The 19426-nt window shown below is 37.9% G+C and overlaps 1 protein-coding gene and 1 long non-coding RNA gene across 2 annotated transcripts in view; one reads left to right on the forward strand and one right to left on the reverse strand.

Moving 5' to 3' along the window:
• The window catches only part of LOC112517988, a 21448-nt gene extending 6301 nt beyond the window's left edge, over positions 1–15147 (reverse strand). Inside the window, exons 1-2 of the long non-coding RNA XR_003069771.1 lie at positions 14801–15147; positions 156–290 (exon numbers count right to left, since the gene is read on the reverse strand). This is a non-coding gene — a long non-coding RNA (uncharacterized LOC112517988). The remainder of the gene's footprint in view (positions 1–155; positions 291–14800) is intronic.
• Positions 1–19426, forward strand: part of LOC112517987 (villin-3-like) — a 40983-nt gene that overhangs the window by 14507 nt on the left and 7050 nt on the right. The window contains exons 11-14 of the mRNA XM_025125463.1: positions 13792–13860; positions 13933–14001; positions 14118–14255; positions 18975–19103. Of these exons, the coding sequence (XP_024981231.1) occupies positions 13792–13860; positions 13933–14001; positions 14118–14255; positions 18975–19103 (405 nt within the window). The remainder of the gene's footprint in view (positions 1–13791; positions 13861–13932; positions 14002–14117; positions 14256–18974; positions 19104–19426) is intronic.

Here is a 19426-nt window from a genome sequence, read left to right on the forward strand (position 1 = left end):
CCGAAGCCTACATTCCAACAGGTTTTAACATGATGAGTACATAGCTGTGCCCCAATTAACTCAGCGAGCAACTAAGTATCAAGGCATATCATGTCTCAATCTGATACTATTGACCCCCTCAATTCATCACAGGGAACTAAAAGCTGGGATTGTACTAATAAAGTTTGGCAGGAATCCTCTCTGGAATTATATCATCCTCAGTTGCTACCTTCTTGCCTATAGGAGCATACCCATAAAACATGACCCAAAATTCACCTGATTCCCCCTCTCTGCTTGTAGCTTTCCATCATCTACAACATGTCAAGAAAATAAAATTCAGAAATAATAATAATAATGATGATTATCATGCATGAGAAAAAGAACCTATTCATTCTGTAAATTAATAGCTCCCCCTATCATAAAATAGTTAACATTACTGCAAGACGTACATGCAATTACCAACTTCTAAAACTAGGCATATATACTTCAAGTTGCACATTACCTCAGCGGTTGTGGGTCAAAGAAAATCAATATCTTATTTTCATTAACAAATCAAGGGAAATAGCCTTTGCTTGGTGTATTATACATGAATCTTCATGTGTATATGCACCCCAACAAAATCGCATTGTTGAACGAAAGAATCGTCATCTGCTGAATGTGGCTTGCTCTATGATGATTCACTATAGTGTATCACAATTTTTGTGCTGATGCGGTTCTTACAACTAATTATCTAATTAACCATATACCATCTTCTGTCCTTAAAGGGGAGACACCTTCCTTCATTCTACTTCTGAGAGGCACTCCTTTTCCATTGACTCCTAAAGTATTTGGATGTGTATTTATGTTCGTGATCATCGTCCAAGACATAATAAACTTGCAGCACGTGTTATCAAGTGTGTGTTCCTTGGGTATTTGTGTGTCCAAAAAGGTTATCGTTGTTATAGTCCAACCCTTCGTAGATATTTCACATGTGCTGATGTCACTTCCAATGAGTCGAGTCCATTTTTCAAACCTACAAGAAGTGCTCAAGAGTCGGCAAATCCTGTTCCTAACTCTTTTGAATCTTCTGATACTCTAGTCTTTTGCCTCCCTATACTAGCATCAAATCCCATTATTCAGATAGATCCGGTGGATACTCGGTTCACCAAGGTGTATGTTCGACATCACCAAAGACAAGTGCATGAGACCCAAGAGTCCTTACGACCTTACCTGTGCATCATGATTCTAATGAGTCTCCCGTTCCACCACCTGATACACAAACATCATCATCTACTGATATAGTCCCTGATCCAGTAACTGATGCACCTCTACCACCACATACCGAGCTTTGTGACCCACCCGGTGCATTGCTCCCCGATATTCCAATTGCCTTCCGATAAAGCACAAGGACTCGTACCCGATATCCCATTCAGGATTATTTCTCGTACCCGATATCCCATTCAGGATTATCTTGCTTACTCCCACCTATCTTCCGAGTCGTGTGCCTATACCACAACCATTGATAGCCATTTTGTTCCTAGGAACTGAGGCTCTTAATCACCGGGATGGTTTCCAATGTAGGAACAGATGGATCCTTCAAAAGAATCATACTTGGGATTTGGAACAATTTCCTCGTGGCAAGCACAAAGTAGGTATTCACGGTGAAACTTCATCCTGATGGTTCTCTGCATCGGTTGAAAGCTCGGTTAGTTGCAAAGGGTTATTCTCAAGCCCACGGAGTTGACTATGAGGAGACATTTTCCCCGAATGCTAAAATGTCGTCTGTTCGCATTTGTATAGCTTTCGCTGCCATTAATCATTCGTCGCTTCTTTATTTGGATGTCAAGAACGCCTTTCTTAATGGCATTCTTGAGGAGGTGTACATGGAACTACCACGTGGTTTGTTATTGAGGAGGAGACCACAAAGGTATGTCGACTATGACGATCATTGTATGTCCCCTAGAGCATGGTTTGGACATTTTTCAGATATTCTCCAAAAGTTTGGTATGACTCATAGTTCCCAAGATTATTATGTGTCCTTTAGACACCATTACGGTCGACGAATCATACTAGTGGTTCATATAGACATTATTATCATCGGAGATGATAGCATCGAAATTTCAGAGTTGAAACAGTTCGTACACATTTAGTTTCAAGTTACGGATCTTGGACGGCTTCGTTACTTCCTTGGAATAGAAGTATCCTGATGTATAGGTCGATGGGTAAAAAGAGGGATAAGACTAGGGTGTGATTAACATTCTGATTAGATCAAGGATAAAGTACTTAAACACCACCAAGATTAACCAAATTGGCGAAGGTTGATGTTACTAGTGACAAAGCGACAACACCACACTAGCAACAATCAAGAATCGACTCCTTTTGTGTATGAACACTCAAAACAACTTAAGCTATTGTAAACTCATTATTAAAAAAAGCTGCCTTCTGAATCAAACCCAAGGTAAGCCGGAGACATAAAATGGGTTGGTCTTATACTGGCTGAAAATAACACGGATGCCTCTGATCAACCTCCTCTGGTTGGGAAGGATTTTCTCTTAAATCTTCTAATGGACCATCTTCAAGATAAGGGGAAAGATATCCAACATTGAAAGTTGCTGATATGTTTGTATTCCTAGGTAACTCTAGTTTGTAGGCATTATCTCCAATCCTTGCCAACACCTTATATGGTCCATCTCCTCTTGCCATTAGCTTGTTCTTCCTTTTTAAAGGAAATCTTTCCTTCCTTAAGTGCAACCACACGAGATCTCCAGGTTTAAAGAGAGCCTTCTTGCTATGCTTGTTGGCCTTTTTCTTGTACAAGTCGTTGACATGTTCAATCTTTGCTTTGACTGTTCATGAATCTTTTGCATTTTTTTGGCTCGAGTTGATGCCTCAAAGTGAACTTCACTACCCTTAGGCAGTTGTATTAGATCAATAGGGGTGGGAGGATTCACTCCATAGTTCACTTCAAATGGTGTGCATCCAATAGCATAAGTTGGAGATCGGTTATAAGCAAACTCAACAAAAGAAAGTTTAACATCCCAATCTTTCAAGGACTTGCTCACCATACTTCCTAGCAAGGTTGTGAGTGTTCGATTAGTTACCTCCATCTGTCCATCCGTTTGCGGATGATAGGCAGTGCTGAACAATAACTTGGTGCCTAATAACTTCTACAATGATTTCCGAAAGTAACTCAAGAACTTGACATCTTTGTCAGAAACTATGGTTTTAGGGAATCCATGAAGACGCACAATTTCTTAAAAAAATAAATCAGCAACATGAATGGCATCATCTGTTTTGTGACACGGAACAAAGTGTGCCATTTTGGAGAAACGATCCACCACAACCATTATAGCATCTTTCCCACGTTGAGTACGAGGCAAAGCCACAATGAAATCCATAGAAATATCTTCCATGGTTGAGAAGGAACAAGTAATGGAGTATACAACCCTTGATGAAACGGGCTTCTAGCTTGATGACATGTTGCACGCAATAAGAGCAATAACATCACCTTCCATGTGCGGCCAGTAGAAATGTTCTTGTAATACACCAAGGGTTTTGTTGATGCCAAAATGACCAGCCAATCCTCCTCCATGAGCCTCTCTAATTAGTAGCTCCCTTATGGATCTCTTAGGAATGCAAAGTTTGTTGTTCTTGATAAGAAACCTGTCTTGTATGAAATAAGAACCACAAGCTTGTTCTTTGCATTCTTGACTTACTTTAGAAAAATTCGGATCATTTAGGTACAATTCTTTAATGAAAGTAAAGCCTAGCACTCTTGCCCCAAGAACAGTAAGCATGGCACATCTCCTTGAAAGGGCATCTGCAACAATGTTAGAACTCCCTGTTTTATACTTTGAAACAAAGATAAATGATTGGAGAAATTCTACCCATTTTGCATGTCTTGGATTCAACTTGTTTTGGCCATTTATATGCTTCAAGGCTTGATGATCAGAATGTAGAACAAATTGTTTTGGCCTTAAGTAATGACTCCAATGATCTAGGTCACGTACAATAGCATAGAACTCCTTATCATACATACTATAGTTCTTCTTTGATTCATTCAATTTCTCGTTGAAATAGGCTACGGGGCGTTTATTTTCTACCAAGGCAGCCCCTATGTCAACTCCACCTGCATCACATTCAACCTCAAACAATTGGTTGAAATCTGGTAAGGGCCAAGATAGGTGATGTGCACAAACACTCTTTGATTTTCTCAAATGCATTATGGGCAGACTGAGTCCATTCGAAAGAGCCTTGTTTGATACATTCAGTGAGAAGTGCAACAATAGTTCTGAAGTTCTTGACAAACCTCCTCTAAACTAAAACGAAGCAAGGCCATGGAAACTCCTTACTTCTGTTGCACTTGAAGGTACTGGCCGTGATTTGATTGCTGCCACCTTTGATTCATCCATCGAAATTCCATCTTTAGATACAACATAACCAAGAAAGATCACTTTTGGAGAAAAAAAATTCACATTGCTCCAACTTCCCATAGAGTTTTTGGCTTCCCAACACTTCAAATACTCTTCTTAAATGTTGAGTATGTTTTTCTACACCTTTGCTGTACACAAGTATATCATCAAAGTATACAACAAGGAAATCACCAAGAAAAGGTCTAAGAACCTCATTCATCAACCTCATAAAAGTACTAGGAGCATTGGAAAGTCCAAATGGCATTACCAACCATTCATACAACCCACCTTTTGTTTTGAATGCGGTTTTCCAATCATCTCCTTCACGCATTATGATCTGGTGGTACCCACTCCGAAGATCAATTTTCGAGAACAAATTGGCGCCATGAAGTTCGTCAAGCATATCATCCAACCTCGGAATAGGATAGCGATATTTGACCGTGATATTATTGATGGCTATACTATCAACACACATTTCATGGTCCCATCTTTTTTTGGGACCGACAAAGCTGGAACAGAGCAAGGACTCATGCTTTCACGTACATAAATACGGTCAATGAGTTTTTGGACTTGGCGTTGTAGTTCTCGAGTCTTTTCTGGATCACATCGGTAGGCTGGTTTGTTAGGAAGGGATGCTCCTGGAAATAGATCGATATGATGCTCAATACCTCTAAGTGGAGGTAATTCAGGAGGTAAATCAGAAGAACAAACGTCTTTAAACTCTTCTAAAAGCGGATGAACAACGGCATGCAAAGGAGTTTCATCATCATCGAACCTGTTTCCTACTAGTAGCAAAACATAAACAGGTTTACCTTTGCAAATAGCTCTCTCTATTCGTGCTTCTTCATAAATAGACTTTTCTCAGCTATAGTAACCAACCTTGGTTCATTTTGTTTTTGCAGTAGGGTAGATGGTAGCAGTTCGAGGATTATCTTCTTCTTATTCATGACAAAAGATTAGGTGTTTTGATAACCATCATGCAAAACTTGTCTATCATATTGCTAAGGTCTTCCAAGCAACATATGACATGCATCCATAGGTATAACATCACAAAGAACCTGATCTTGATAAGACTTACCAATAGAAAAATGAGAGTAAGGCCTGTTTGGTTACTTTCATGTCAGATCCCTGATTTAGCCATTGAAGCTTGTATGGATTTGGGTGTGATGAGGTCAGAATGCTAAGTTTATTGATAAGGTTTGTGGATGCAACATTCGTACAACTACCACTATCAATAAGAAGGCTACATACCTTCCCCTTGATCGTGCACCTTGAGTGGAATATCTGTTCCCTTTGCTCGTCATTAGGATCCACCTCTTTTGCATGGAGGGCTCTTCATATCACCAGAAGCTCTCCTGGTTTAACCCTTTCTTCAAAGTAACATTCCTCATCATAGATTGGCATCTCGTCTTCTCCTACAACGTGAACCTCTTCAACCTCCTTCAAAGTCATGACTCTCCGATTAGGACATTCAGCTTGAAAGTGTCCTAAACCCTGACATTTGAAGCACTTCTTCTTTGGTACATTAGTAGGACTTTTACCATTGTCTTGTTTTGAGTTTTCACCTTTCGGTGGGTTTTCTTTATAGAAAGGATTCTGGAATGAACTACTATACTTTGAAAATGGCTTGGGAGTTGCCTTTTCTGCCTTCTTATTCTTAGCATGCTTCTCATTCTTAGAAGCTAACTTGCAAACCTCCTCAACGGACCAGTAAGGTTGCAATTCAAGTTTCTCAGCAATATCATGGTTCAATTCGCCAACATAACGAGCCATAGTTTGTTCTGGTCTCTCCTGAATTCCACTACATAACACAAGCTGCTCAAATTCACGAGTGTATTCATCAATACTAAGATTACCTTGTTTGAAGTTGGTTATCTTGATGTAGAGATCTTGCTTGTAAGAATCTGGAAGGAATCTCTCCTTGAGTAGTTTCTTTGAGTTTTCTCCAAGCCCGGATCTTAGACTTGCCACTTCGTTGTCACTTGGCTTTCATGTTCTCCCACCATAACGAGGCATATTTTTTAAGTTTTATAACAACAACTTTTGTAACTTTTCTCATCAGAATACCCCTTGACATCGAAAAGGTTCTCGATATCATCATCCACTCAATAAGATTATCTGGGTTTGATCCTCCATGGAATTCTGGAGCATCTGCTTTGACATCTCTAAGATCATCTCTAACTCTTCCTTCTGTGAACAAAAGACTGACCAGATTCATCTGAACTATAATGGCTAGGGTCAGTTGAATCACTTCGTTGTTTGTCATCCAGCAGTCTTGCAAGCTGTTGAGTTATGAGTTCAGCAGATCTTTGAAGTTCTTCAATTTGTCTATCACGCCTGAAATTATGATATTCTTCTGCGGTCATACCATGAGGAATTGCCATGATTTTTTTTATGGAGGAAAGAAACTAGTAAGATGATAAGAAGTAAGAACACAATCCGAGGGCAACCTTGGGTTTGCTCTGATACCAGTTGATGCGTAGGTGGATGGGTAAAAAGAGGGATAAGACTAGGGTGAGACCAACAATCTGATTAGATCAAGGATAAAGTCCTTAAACACCACCAAGATTAACCAAATTGGTGAAGGTTGATGTTACTAGTGATAAAGCAACAGCACCACACTAGCAACAATCAAGAATCGACTCTTATTGTGTATGAACACTGAAAACAGCTTCACAAGCTATTGTAAACTCATTATTAGAAAAAAGTTGCCTTCCAGTAGGGCTGGAAGATAAACATAACTCTTGAAAAATGAAAAGACTAAAGAAAGACCAAAAGTTGGAAAGCAATTAAAGGACTATTAATGAAGCGTTAATGAGAAAGAATCTTAATCTTCTTTGGGCTGCCAGAAAAATTATACTCCCTTTTTATTGTCTCGAACCCAAAATAAGAGTCTGAATCAAAACCAAGGTGAGCCGGGGACATAAAATGGGCTGGTCTTGTACTGGCTGAAAATAACATGGATGCCTCTGCATCATATCTCGATCTCCAGAGAGGATTATTATATCTCAATGAAAAATATGTTCTTAATATGCGTACCGCTTGTGGTCTATTGGGGTGTAAACGAGAGGACAATCCGATACTTACTTCCAAATGATGGAACTCTTGTGAAAGATCCTGAGAGATACAGGAAACTTGTTGGAAGGTTAAGCTATTTGACAGTTACTCGACCAAATATATCATTCCTAGTTAGTGTCTTGAGCCGGTTCATGTCCGCTCCTTATACGGGTCATTAGGATCCAACACTTCGTGTTTTGAGGTACCTTAAGGCCACACCAAGATTAGGGATGCTCTATTCTTTCCAGGGCCACTGTCGAGTGGGTGCATTCACTGAAGAAGGAGATGGCAGGATATCCAGCTTCTCGGATGCTGATTGGGCTGGTTGTCCCATTTCCAGGAGATCGACTACAGGGTACTCTGTACTTGTCGGAGGAAATCTTGTTTCTTGGAAAAGCAAGAAACAACGTGTTGTCTCCCTTTAAAGTGCCAAATCAGAGTATAGGCCATGGCAGATGTGTATGCGAAATGACATGGGTAAGGAGACTCCTAAGAGAGCTTGGAGTGACTACAGACGACTTGATGAGACTTTATTGTGATAACCAGTGAACTATTCATATAGCCAAGAATCAAGTTTTCCATGAGACGACCAAACACATTGAGGTGGATTGCCATCTTATCAGAGACCGTGTTGTAGGAATTCAGACAGACCCTCCATCAATTCAACCGGGGCACATCAGTATTTAGTACCACTTGCAGACATTCTGACAAAGCGATTACGGAAAGCACAAGTAGATTTTATTTGTAGCAAGTTGGGCATGATTAACATCTCCGCTCCAACTTGAGAAGGTGTGTTAGATATAGTAAATTAGACTTTCTCTTTCTTAGTGTGTTAATATCATTTTCTTAAACAGGTTCCTTCCTTGTATATATAGTAGCATAAAGTTTCTTCTAGATTAATGAGACAGACATTGCCTTATTTGAGTGATAACAATTAGCAGTGCTTATGGCAGCCTTATTATCATAATATAGTTTCATTTTCATAGGACTAGCCAACAATAGTTGAAGGTCTTCCAATACTCGCTTGAGCCAAATTGCTTCACAAATTCCATTGGCCATAGCATGAAATTCCGACTCAGAACTGCTGCGAGACACTAAACTTTGCTTTTTACTTCGCCAAGTCACCTAGTTTCCCCACACAAAAGTCCACTAAGAGATCGTCTATTAGTGACCGAATCTGCCCAATCAGCATCGGTATATACCTCAACAGTTCTTTGAGTTTTTTTCCTCAAAGAGTAGTCCCTTTCCGGGGGATCCCTTGAGATATCTTAGAATGCGGTGAGTAGCTTCTAAATGGATCTTCTTTGGAAAGTGCATAAAGTGGCTGATAAGATTGACAGCGAAAGCAATATCTGGTCTCGTATGAGACAAATAAATTAACTTCCCAACTAAACATCGAAATCTTCCAACATCAACCAAATCGCCTTTAGCATCATCAAATTTTTTATTGGGGTCTACATGTGTCAATAACCTGTCATACCTGTATCAGAAAGAAGATCTAAGATGTATTTTTGCTAACTTACAATGATCCCCTTTTTGGATCTTGCAACTTCCATTCCGAAAAGATACTTTAGTGGCCCAAAGTCTTTGATCTCAAATGCTCGGGCAAGACTTGCCTTCAGGTATCTATTCCTTCATGGCTGACAATGATGTCATCCACATACACCAATAAAACAGTAATAATATTACCATTCTTCCTTTTGCAGAACAAGGTGTGATCAGTTTGGCCTTGAGCATATCCTTGATGTTTTACTGAACTTGTAAATCTTTCAAACCAAGCTCGAGGGGATTGCTTCAGACTGCAAATGGCCTTTTTTTAACAAGCATTGGGAACCAAACTCAGTCTCGAAGCCTTTTCCTCTTCAAGATTCCCATTTAGGAAAGCATTCTTCACGTCTAGTTGGTGAAGAGGCCAGTCTAAATTCACTGCAACAGACAATAAAACTCTTACAGTGTTAAGTTTTGCCACAGGGGCAAATGTTTAAGTGTAGCCTACACCATAAGTTTTGAGTGAAGCCCTTTGCTACCATTCTAGCTTTGTATCTTTCAAGCGTTTCATCAGCATTGTACTTGATCGTGAACACCCACTTACATCCTACTCGCATTTTTCCGGGTGGAAGAGCTAGTTTTACCCATGTGTGATTCTTTTTAAGAGCATTCATTTCCTCCAAAACTGTTTCCTTCCATTCTGGACTTGTATAGACTTTGGAATTTCCACATAATTAAGGTGTGAGATAAAACAAGAAAAAGGAGACAAGTTTTGTAGGGAGACAGAGTTAGGCATAGGACATCTAACTGTACATTTTCTCACTCCTTTTCTTAGAGCCACTGTAACATCAAAATTTGATGGAATATGATTATGAGGAACTGTACCTGTCCTTCTTGACTATGCATAAGGGTTGGAGGGATTTATTCCTTTAGATGGATGCTTGTGGATGTATGTCTGGCCAAACTTCTTGTCATTGTTTGGATTATGCTGTGTGTGATCAAGATTGCTATGTATGGTAGATTCATCATTTGAATTTTGGTGATAGCCCAAAAACTGTTGATCAACACTGAAGAAGTGTTGATGGTAACACAAGGGAAGAAATCATCGATCAATAGTAACAGCTCAGCAACAATTTGATAGAATCAACAAGGGAAGAAACGTAGATGGAATTAGTCGCACAAACCACAGCAGGTAAATTTTGGTCCTCTTGACAACAATCGAACCAGAAACCTTTGCCGTCGTTCAGATCTGATACCATGTAATGTTGGAAAAAACAATGATTTTTCTCTATCTTGTATTAAACCCTTCTACAAGGTACCATATAAATACACAACTAGTTTTCTTCTTGATAGGAAACGTATCTTTACAACTTGGAAAGAAAATCAATCTAGCTAATTTACAGCTAAATTGTTCTAGCTTACATAATTATCTCTAATTTACATAATTATCTAAAACAACACCGTCCTAATAGTAGGCCTCTCGGCCTCTCCACGGAGTTCCTTTCAGATATCTTAGGATCCTATAGACAACATTGAAATGCACTGCTATTGATGTGTGCATGAACATGCATACCCATGCTAACTGTGTATGAGACAAGTAGAACAATTTTTCTACACGTCTTTTGAGTTATGCTCAATTGTAGTCTCTACAACCAAGCAAACTTGTTTCTCCAAGGAGATCACAAAAATATTTCCTCTTTCCTTGGATCTTGTAAATCGATTCCAAGAAATAGTTGAGGACTCCCATATCCTTGATTTGGAACTCTCTGCAAGTGTTTTTTTAATAAAAGAGTTTATTGTTATGTTTTATGTTTGGAGTAATATAGTCTTCCATATTTTGCTGGATTCTCATAGAATTAGGAAACCTTTTTGTATATATAACATAGGGTATTAATCCCTTTACATTGGAATAACAAGAATTCCATCAATTCTTTCTTCATGGTTCCTGGCTTGGCTCCTGTAGTAGTTGTCTTCCTCCATGAGAAAGTCTCCTGTTATCGTCTTCCTCCATGAGAAAGTCTCCTGTTATCGTCTTCCTCAACCATCAATTTCTCTTCTTCGGCTGTAGTCATCTCCTTCTGCCATAGTCGTCTTGATAGGATCAATCTGACGGTTTCTCGGCCGCGGACCTCCCAATCGACTAATTCTTGATCAACAACTTCTCTCCATTAGTCATTGTTGCGTCTTCCCCTCAAGCTATTGATGTTGTTGCTTATTGTTTTTATGGTTGCTACTATCAATCGTTTGCCATGATTTGCTGCTGCTTCTCATACGCGAGACAACTAGTCGGCCTATTTAATAAACATCAGCATCAATTCTCAATCAGCACCTGTTCAATCAGCACCTCAACAGGAAAGAGTGCAAGCTATCATATATGCTTTTGAGTTATTCGCTGAATTAAGGAGTTGTGCTTTGGTAAGTTAAATGTTGATGTTCTCCTCATTGTTGTGTGTCTCGTTCTGTTTCTTTTTAAGGCCATCAGTAGTACCATCTGTTTTCCATAGGTTTGAGACTTCTAATTGACAGATTTTCATGAACCTCCCAGCATTTGTTATATAAATGCCCCAACTTGTTACAATGGTTACACCAGGGTTTTTTCCCTTTTTTGTAGGCCAACATAGAGTACTTTCCCCAGGATGTGCTCAAAAGTCCTGGCATCCTCTAGTGAGAGGTTCTGTTTTCTATTGGTCTCTCTTGTGGCAGTGACTTGTGTGGGATTAGTCTTCTCGATCAAACATGACTCTCTGATTGGTTATGGACGAGAGGCTAGGTACTATTTTCAAGCGATTCAAGGAGAGAGCGATGACAGTGACTTTCTCCTAGCGTACTACCTGACGTCCGGTTAGTGCTGCTAGACCTCTAAGCATAATTTTTCCATATTTCATCAAGATCAGATGTAATTCCAACAAGAAATCAAACTAAACGTACCCAGTACATGCCACTTGAAAGTAGGGTCTAGGAGGGGTAGGATGTACATAGACCTTTTTTCTACCCAAAGGGGTAGAGATGCTATTTATATGAGGACCCCTGACTTGCAAGAGTTTTGTAGAGACAGTAAACCAATTCACTCTCTCTCAAGATGTTGATTGAACTGTTTGATCATTGATGCCCTCTCGCAGTCAGCTTCATAGAACTATTTGATCAACGATCAAGTTCTTGCCACAACTAAAAGGCAGTAAAAAGTTCAGTTTCAATTTGATTTCAAAGATATGCAAAGGATTCTTCTAATCTGAATTATTTTTCTGAATCACTTCCTATTCACCATGGCAGTTTATAAGAAAAGATTTGTGCAGCTGATATAGGCCTCCATTAAATTAATCAACCACATCTGTATAACTGAATTGTTTGGTCATCAAGATTGGGTCTCTTGGCTTCTTCTCTAATGTAGCTCATCTTCCCCATTTCACAAATAACCATGGGGACTAAATGCGACAATGTAATCTTTTCCCTCTACTTTGTGATTAGTGATCTGCAACGATCGTATTGATGTTGCTGTGAGATGAACTGTTTGTCGTGGATAAGGTAATAGAATCATCCTTTCCTTCCATGATGAAAGACCAAACCTTTAATGGCCGTGTTATGCTCGCACAAAAAGCAACAAAATCTGTTTTAATGGTGTAGAGATGCAGAGAAGGAAAAATCTGCACCATAAATCAACAGCCTTAGACATTTTGATTGAAAGATGTAGTCTCCATTAATAGGTCTAATCACATTATATACACACTGCTGTACACGAAAACAATAATAAGTATTTCTTTTTCACACTGATGATAACTAAGTTTCTATTTTACTGTTATATACAGTATTTATTCTGTTAAACAAACCAACTTCAATAACGGGAAACATTAACTATATCCTAGAATAGAATCGGATTTGCAGTAAAAGACATCCAATACAATCGGTACACAAAAATGGCCATGTATATATTAATTGATAACCAATGTTCAATGAAAATATCAGTTCATGAAAATGCATGTGCGTGCAATCAGATGATACATCAACAGGGATGAACACATTAGACTAAAGAAGCAAATGAGAACAAGATAGATATAGAGCAATTGGTGATCAAAGTTTAGGGTCATTTCCATTAATGGGTGCTCTTATTGTTCAACTAAACAAAAACCCTAAAATGGTGTTGTCTGGAAATGGAACAAAAAGAGAAGGGAGAGGGATGTTCCCTGAAATGGCTCAAGGATGGGGGCTTACACAAAAAAGAACCACCGTCATTGAAGGATGCTTACTTAGGTCTTTGGGAACCTCAACCTTGAGCCATGGGTCTTACACCATGTAATTGAGGTTGAAAAATATGATTATATTACTAAGAGAGGAATTCCAGTTATATAGAGACAACATGGTTGTGGATAAGGAAAAATCTAAACTTACAAGAGGAATAAATCCTGCGACTCTTGTAACAAATTATAGCAAGATCAAAATACTAGATTGTTTATGCAAGTGTAGTTATGATAGAAAAACATGCTTAACAAAATGCACTTAAACCAAATTAATGTTCTAAGTTGTTACGGGTGCATACGTAAAAGTTTCAGTTCACCATAAAGTCATTTTTTGGCGTTTTAAGTGATTTCGGCCATTGTGTATCTGTGCCTCCTACATATGGATTGACTCAATGAGTTAGAAATTAATGGAAGAAAGTTGAGTGACATGTTAGGTGATTTTCATGCTTTGGTGTGAGACTGGTTCACCTGTGAATAGAGAATGTGGCTACTTATCAACATATGATCCCCGTAACATTTAAAATATTTGATATGCCATGGACCCTTTGACCAACACTTGTGATCCTGGTGGATATGAAATAGTAGGTATGCCCTAATCGGTTGACAATTTACTTTTATGTTTTCTTGATTCTTTTTATCCTCAGGAGGACCAAAAAGTGGCTCACCAGCTGGCTACATCGATGTCCAACTCTCTAAAGGGAAGAGCAGTGCAGGTACCATGATTGGTTTTTAACTTGTTGCAATGCTGTTACAACCTTATCTTTGAATCATTACTCTTCCTGCAGGGTCGAGTATATCAAGGAAAAGAGCCACCACAGTTTGTTGCCATCTTTCAGCCTATGGTTGTTCTCAAGGTACTCTCTTGCATTTGTAGTTAGAAATTTGTAATAGTGTTCTTTTACATTACTACAGAATTTAAATATTCTTCAAGGAATTGATGCTTAACAATGGTAAATATTTCTTTTACTAGGGTGGATTGAGCTCTGGATACAAAAGCTACATTGCAGACAAAGGGTTGACTGACAATACCTACCGTCCAGATGCCACTGCACTCATTGAAATATCGGGAACTTCAGCTCATACTAATAAAGCTCTTCAAGTAGAAGCGGTATGCTCTACAATCCCCTTCCTATTTGAAGTACTCTTAACTTCTTTATTGAGATCATAATATAATCTTGGAGTTTCAGTTTCTGTATTTAACTTCTGTTTCATACCAATATCATTTACTCAAAGCTCTGGTTCATTCTTGTAATTCCTTCTTTATGCTATTACTTTTTTGAAATATTTGTAGTGTACATGAATTATGAAACTGTTGATGTGTGTTATACTCCAATTCTGGTGCTGCACTTAATGGCCTTGGGAAACCTTCTCCAAAATGCTATTTCCCTTTTGAGATCACTAACACAAATGGCAAACTTATCAAACATAATGCTTCTAGTGCAGTTATACAGGTTTACTCTTCTTGCATCTTCAACTGTCATCCATACTATATACAACCACTCACCATTGTTAGGAGTTATCAATCATCGAGATAAAATATGTATAACTTATGTAAATAAAACATTAAAACCACAGAAAAGGGAAATTCTTTTAAAAATCTAAAGGATGAACATTGAAACAACAAATCAATCTATAGAAATCTGTCAATCTTACTTGATTTTACAGATTCTTTGTAGGAATCGAAACGGATTGAGGCCTGCATCCACGCAGTATCCTAAGACAGAAATCTCGCCTGTAAACGATGTCCGCCTAGATGATAAAACAATATTATTCAAGTTGTACTTGAATCTAGGAATCAAACGATGTTTTGGTGATAGAAATTTGAGAGAAAAATGATAAGGAAGCAGAGAATTTCGTGAGTTTTCTGCCCAAATATGATAGGCGCTTATCTACGTATGCCTCTGCGACTGAAATTGACTGTCAGGGCCGTCCAGGGAGTTGTGCAATCACAAGTCACTGGATTGCCTGCGTAACTCTCTATCCATGCGATGCAATTCCAGTGACTTACACGACCTGGGTCACAGAAGAGCTAGTGTATCTCTCTGTGTACACACAACCAAAACCCCCAAAAACCCCTATTAGGTCTAAGAGACCCAAGCACCATCTTTATGAAGACTTCTGACAAATTGAAGACTTCTTATGATGTGATTTTGCTGTGATAATGCTTTGACAAATCGAAGACTTCTTATGATGTGATTTTGCTGTGATAATGTTGTGGTAAATCGAAAATGATTGCGTAAATCACAGTTGTTCTCCTTTGAACTCTACCCTATATATATATGTGTACCAAGCCGACCATGAACACACACACTCACCAACCCCAAGTCATGGGATCATTCATTTAGAGCCCAAACTTTAGGCTTTATAAGGTGAGTTCAAATCTAACTTTCCTTCCATGTGGGACAAGATTCCATGGCATGCTCCAACATTAAACCAAGTTCCAATAACCATGCCCTTGAGTTCTTATCCCCACTTGTTGCCAATAGTTCAATTTCCTTGGGGTTCATTTTCATTGTATGATACAATGCAAAGACACTATTTTAATGCACTTGAACTCTGAAGGAAAAATATATGAATTTCTGAAGCCTACCCTCCTAGCAACTTCAGGAGCCCCCACATAACCTTTGGTTCTACACACATAGTGGGTGCTGTCCCTCACAAAGGGCAGATCGCATTTGTTACAAGTGCATATTATTATACTAGATGTAGAGTGCACAAAAGAAATCTTTGCTGATTACTGTTTTAGATATCTCATATAGAAGGGTAGTTGCGAACATACGTACATGAACAGAAGTCGTGAACAAAAGGGTCGTTTACCTTTGCTGATTGCTGCTTGAGAAATCTCGAACAGCTAAGAAATCATGAATGGGTCGACTAAATTAGGGTTCTATCCCTATCAGTTTTCTTGGAGCTCTGATACCATGTCTATGTGGAGAAATCAAAAGCTTCGATTGATTTCATAGAACCATAAGGCTGTTAAAATACGTCTACTTAATCAAATCAATCTGCTATCTTATTTTACAACTACCTAAGCATAATGATCAACTAATCACAGCCTTTCTATGTAGTCCAGTGACCAAGAAATGACTAGTCCTTCGTTTCCCTGTCAGTATAGTCCTAACAAGTTGTGCCCACTTTAAGTAGTTCTTCCCGTTCAATCTATATGCCGATTAAATCTGTTGCTTCTACAGGAGCTGAATGCAGTGTTGTCTCATCAACCTTGGTTGTAGTGTGGACTTCATATTCTGACATGATTATAAGCAACTGGGAACAAGAAACTATGGATGCTATTTACCGGCAATAGTAGAGACAACAGCAGAAGAAAACAAAACAACACAGGGTTGCCTTCTCTTTGTGCAATTTTCCTTTTGTCATTGAAATGAATCTGGAATTCAGTGTTATATTGGTGTACAGACATTAGGTAGAATCAAAGCTGCAGCAGAAGTCGATCTCTATTGATATTGTCGGCTATTAAGGTCGAAAGGAATGCAATGAACAGATAGTGATGATAGCAGTAGCCACTAGAAAAGAATAACAGTGATAGCAGTGACAGATAAATCAATTATCTGGAATCGTTGATTAAGGGACGTCGACAATGAAGGCGTCTCGTTGATTACAATCTATTAGGGAATATTAATTAAGGAACAATCGAATAAGGAATGTTGTCAACTACGATGATGGTCGTTGGAGACTTAAGACCGCTGCGAACGAGAAGAGCCCATTGGCATTAAGGTCACAGTGAACAAGCAACAGATACGAGCCTAAAGCTCTGATACCATGTCAATAGTGAGAAATAGAAAAGGAGAGAGAAAGTATTTTCCTTATTTTAATTAGGAAAAAACTAACTGTATATATATATAATAATCCTAATTTATCTTCTATCTACTACCTACGTGCTCTATAAGATTTTGATGAGATTTTGGAAGTCTATATACAAAGCGACACAAATGGATTGCCACATGCCTCGGGTATTCCTTCTAAAATAATACAGACATACATTGAAATAACTTGTCTAGATCACTAAGAAAAGAGCCAGCACTATTAATCTTTTCAGGAAGTCTACTAGGCTTTGCATCTAAGCTAAAACCCAATACTACGCAGTGAAGGGATTATCTTGTTTCGATTCTATACAACTTTGATAGGTGAATATTTATATAAATAAGGTAAGCTGGACCAATTTATAGAAACCACACGAGATGATAAACACCCCCACGATGTTTCTATTGTAAAAAAACAATAGAACGGGCAAAGAAGAATACAAAAATACTAACAAAAAAGTCACCAAGATAATGGTCTACTTTCAAGAGGTAGACCATGGCCGTCCCTGGGGGAGGGCAGGCTGGGCCGGGCGTGCGCCCAGGGCCCACAAGAAAATAGGGGCCCAAAGTTTTCTATCATCTAGTAATAGTTCAAAAATATTAGTGAATAAATGAGACACAAATCTTATTTAGTATATAATAAAACCCAAAAAGAATTTAGTACTATATTAAAGGTCCAAATATGTATTATTTAATTATACTTGAGAAGGATATATGTAAAAAGATAATTGATCGTTCATTTTATGGTATTGTTTATTTATTTTCTAAGTTTTTTTATGTATCACCAAAGTCTAAAACTACTTGCCTAGAAAACCTTGATATTTTCTCCATCATTTATCTCCCACCGACTATTTTGACTATTTCATCCGCATAAGTTCTATTTTTTTGTATTAGAATAAAGTAGATTTCTTGTTATTAACTAAGAAAACTCCTACCTTTTGAAAAAATTACCTACCATATGAGACGATCTAACTTGTATCTATATTTAAAATTTCAAAACTAACATTGTTTTTTCATACATTTTTGACTCCTTATTACCAAATATTTAATGTATGAATCTTAAGTATTCTCCTATTCTATAAACTAAGAATAAGATACCAAGTTATAACCAACAAAAGCTTTTGATTCTAATATTGATAGTTTTGAAAAATTTAGTTTTCAACCCTAAAAGTTTAAAATGGTGAATGAAAACATCAACATAAGGTGATATGAACACGGTTTATGTAGATTTACATGAAGTATTACTCATAATAGTCAACAATGTGATCTCAAATGACGTCAATCTATATATTAGAAGTATATGTATCATATGATGTTTTTGATGGTGGGACGGTTGACGATGCTATCTAAAAATGATATGATAGATAATATAATTTAGAAATGAATATTGATTGATTGATAATATTAATTTAGAAATAAATATTGATTGATTTTGCGTCTAGGAATACTAAGAAAATCGATTTTATATGAGTTATTAGTATTTCTTGATATTAATGTTATTTATGATAATAGAAACAATATGTTGAAGATTTTTTCATACTTATCGAGGGCCCTCCTGTAGATCTCTCCTAGGGCCTATAAAATGTCAGGAACGGGCTTGAGACCATCTGTCCTATGATGCTCGCCTCACTCAAGTTATTTTAATAATGATCATTAGCATGCCCAATACATTCTCCAGCCTCTTTATTTATAGATGTGGTTAATGAAAGTACCACAACTACCCTTCACTACCGATTTAGGCCTAAGAAATCTTTCATGCTGCCCCATCCATAGACAAGTTTGATTCTTATCACTCATTCGTATTATATCATAAGAACGTCAGGTATTTCATCACACTTGAATAAAGCATGAATATTGACTTCTTATTCAGAGAGTGGTATCATTTATTCTATTTGAGTAACCATGGATCACTTCCTTTTTAACAAGCTTACTATTGTTTTCTGTATATGCGGCCTTTTGAAGAATTTATTCAACTGGGACTTGACGATATGTACATAATTTTTATTCAGGTCGCAACGTCTTTGAATTCCTATGGGTGTTTTGTTGTACAATCTGGTTCAGCAGTTTTTACCTGGTATGGAAACCAAAGTACTGTTGAGCAGCAGCAGTTAGCAGCAAAAGTTGTTGAGTGTTTGAAGGTATGCTTTCAAAAAACTATGATCTTAACTTGTCTTCTTTTAGTAGGTTATTGTGGATATGATCTAAGTCATGTCTGCAGTTATGCCTTATGAAATAGAGTTCCATTTGATCATTGCTGCAAGTGTTTGATCTATAATGTTTTAATTTTGCTCCAGCCTATTTTATCTAATATACAATTTATATAGATTAAGGTTTCTATGATAGATGTCCAAGTTCCTCACCATCACGACTGCTCATCCATCCAAACCATTTGGTCCTGTTTTCTTCCAGTGTATTTATGTATCCACATTCCTTTTAGTGCTCCCAATAATACGAATCGTTT

The sequence above is a fragment of the Cynara cardunculus genome (genome assembly GCF_001531365.2).
Source record: "Cynara cardunculus var. scolymus isolate 2C chromosome LG 9, CcrdV1, whole genome shotgun sequence".
Taxonomy (NCBI): Eukaryota; Viridiplantae; Streptophyta; class Magnoliopsida; order Asterales; family Asteraceae; genus Cynara; species Cynara cardunculus.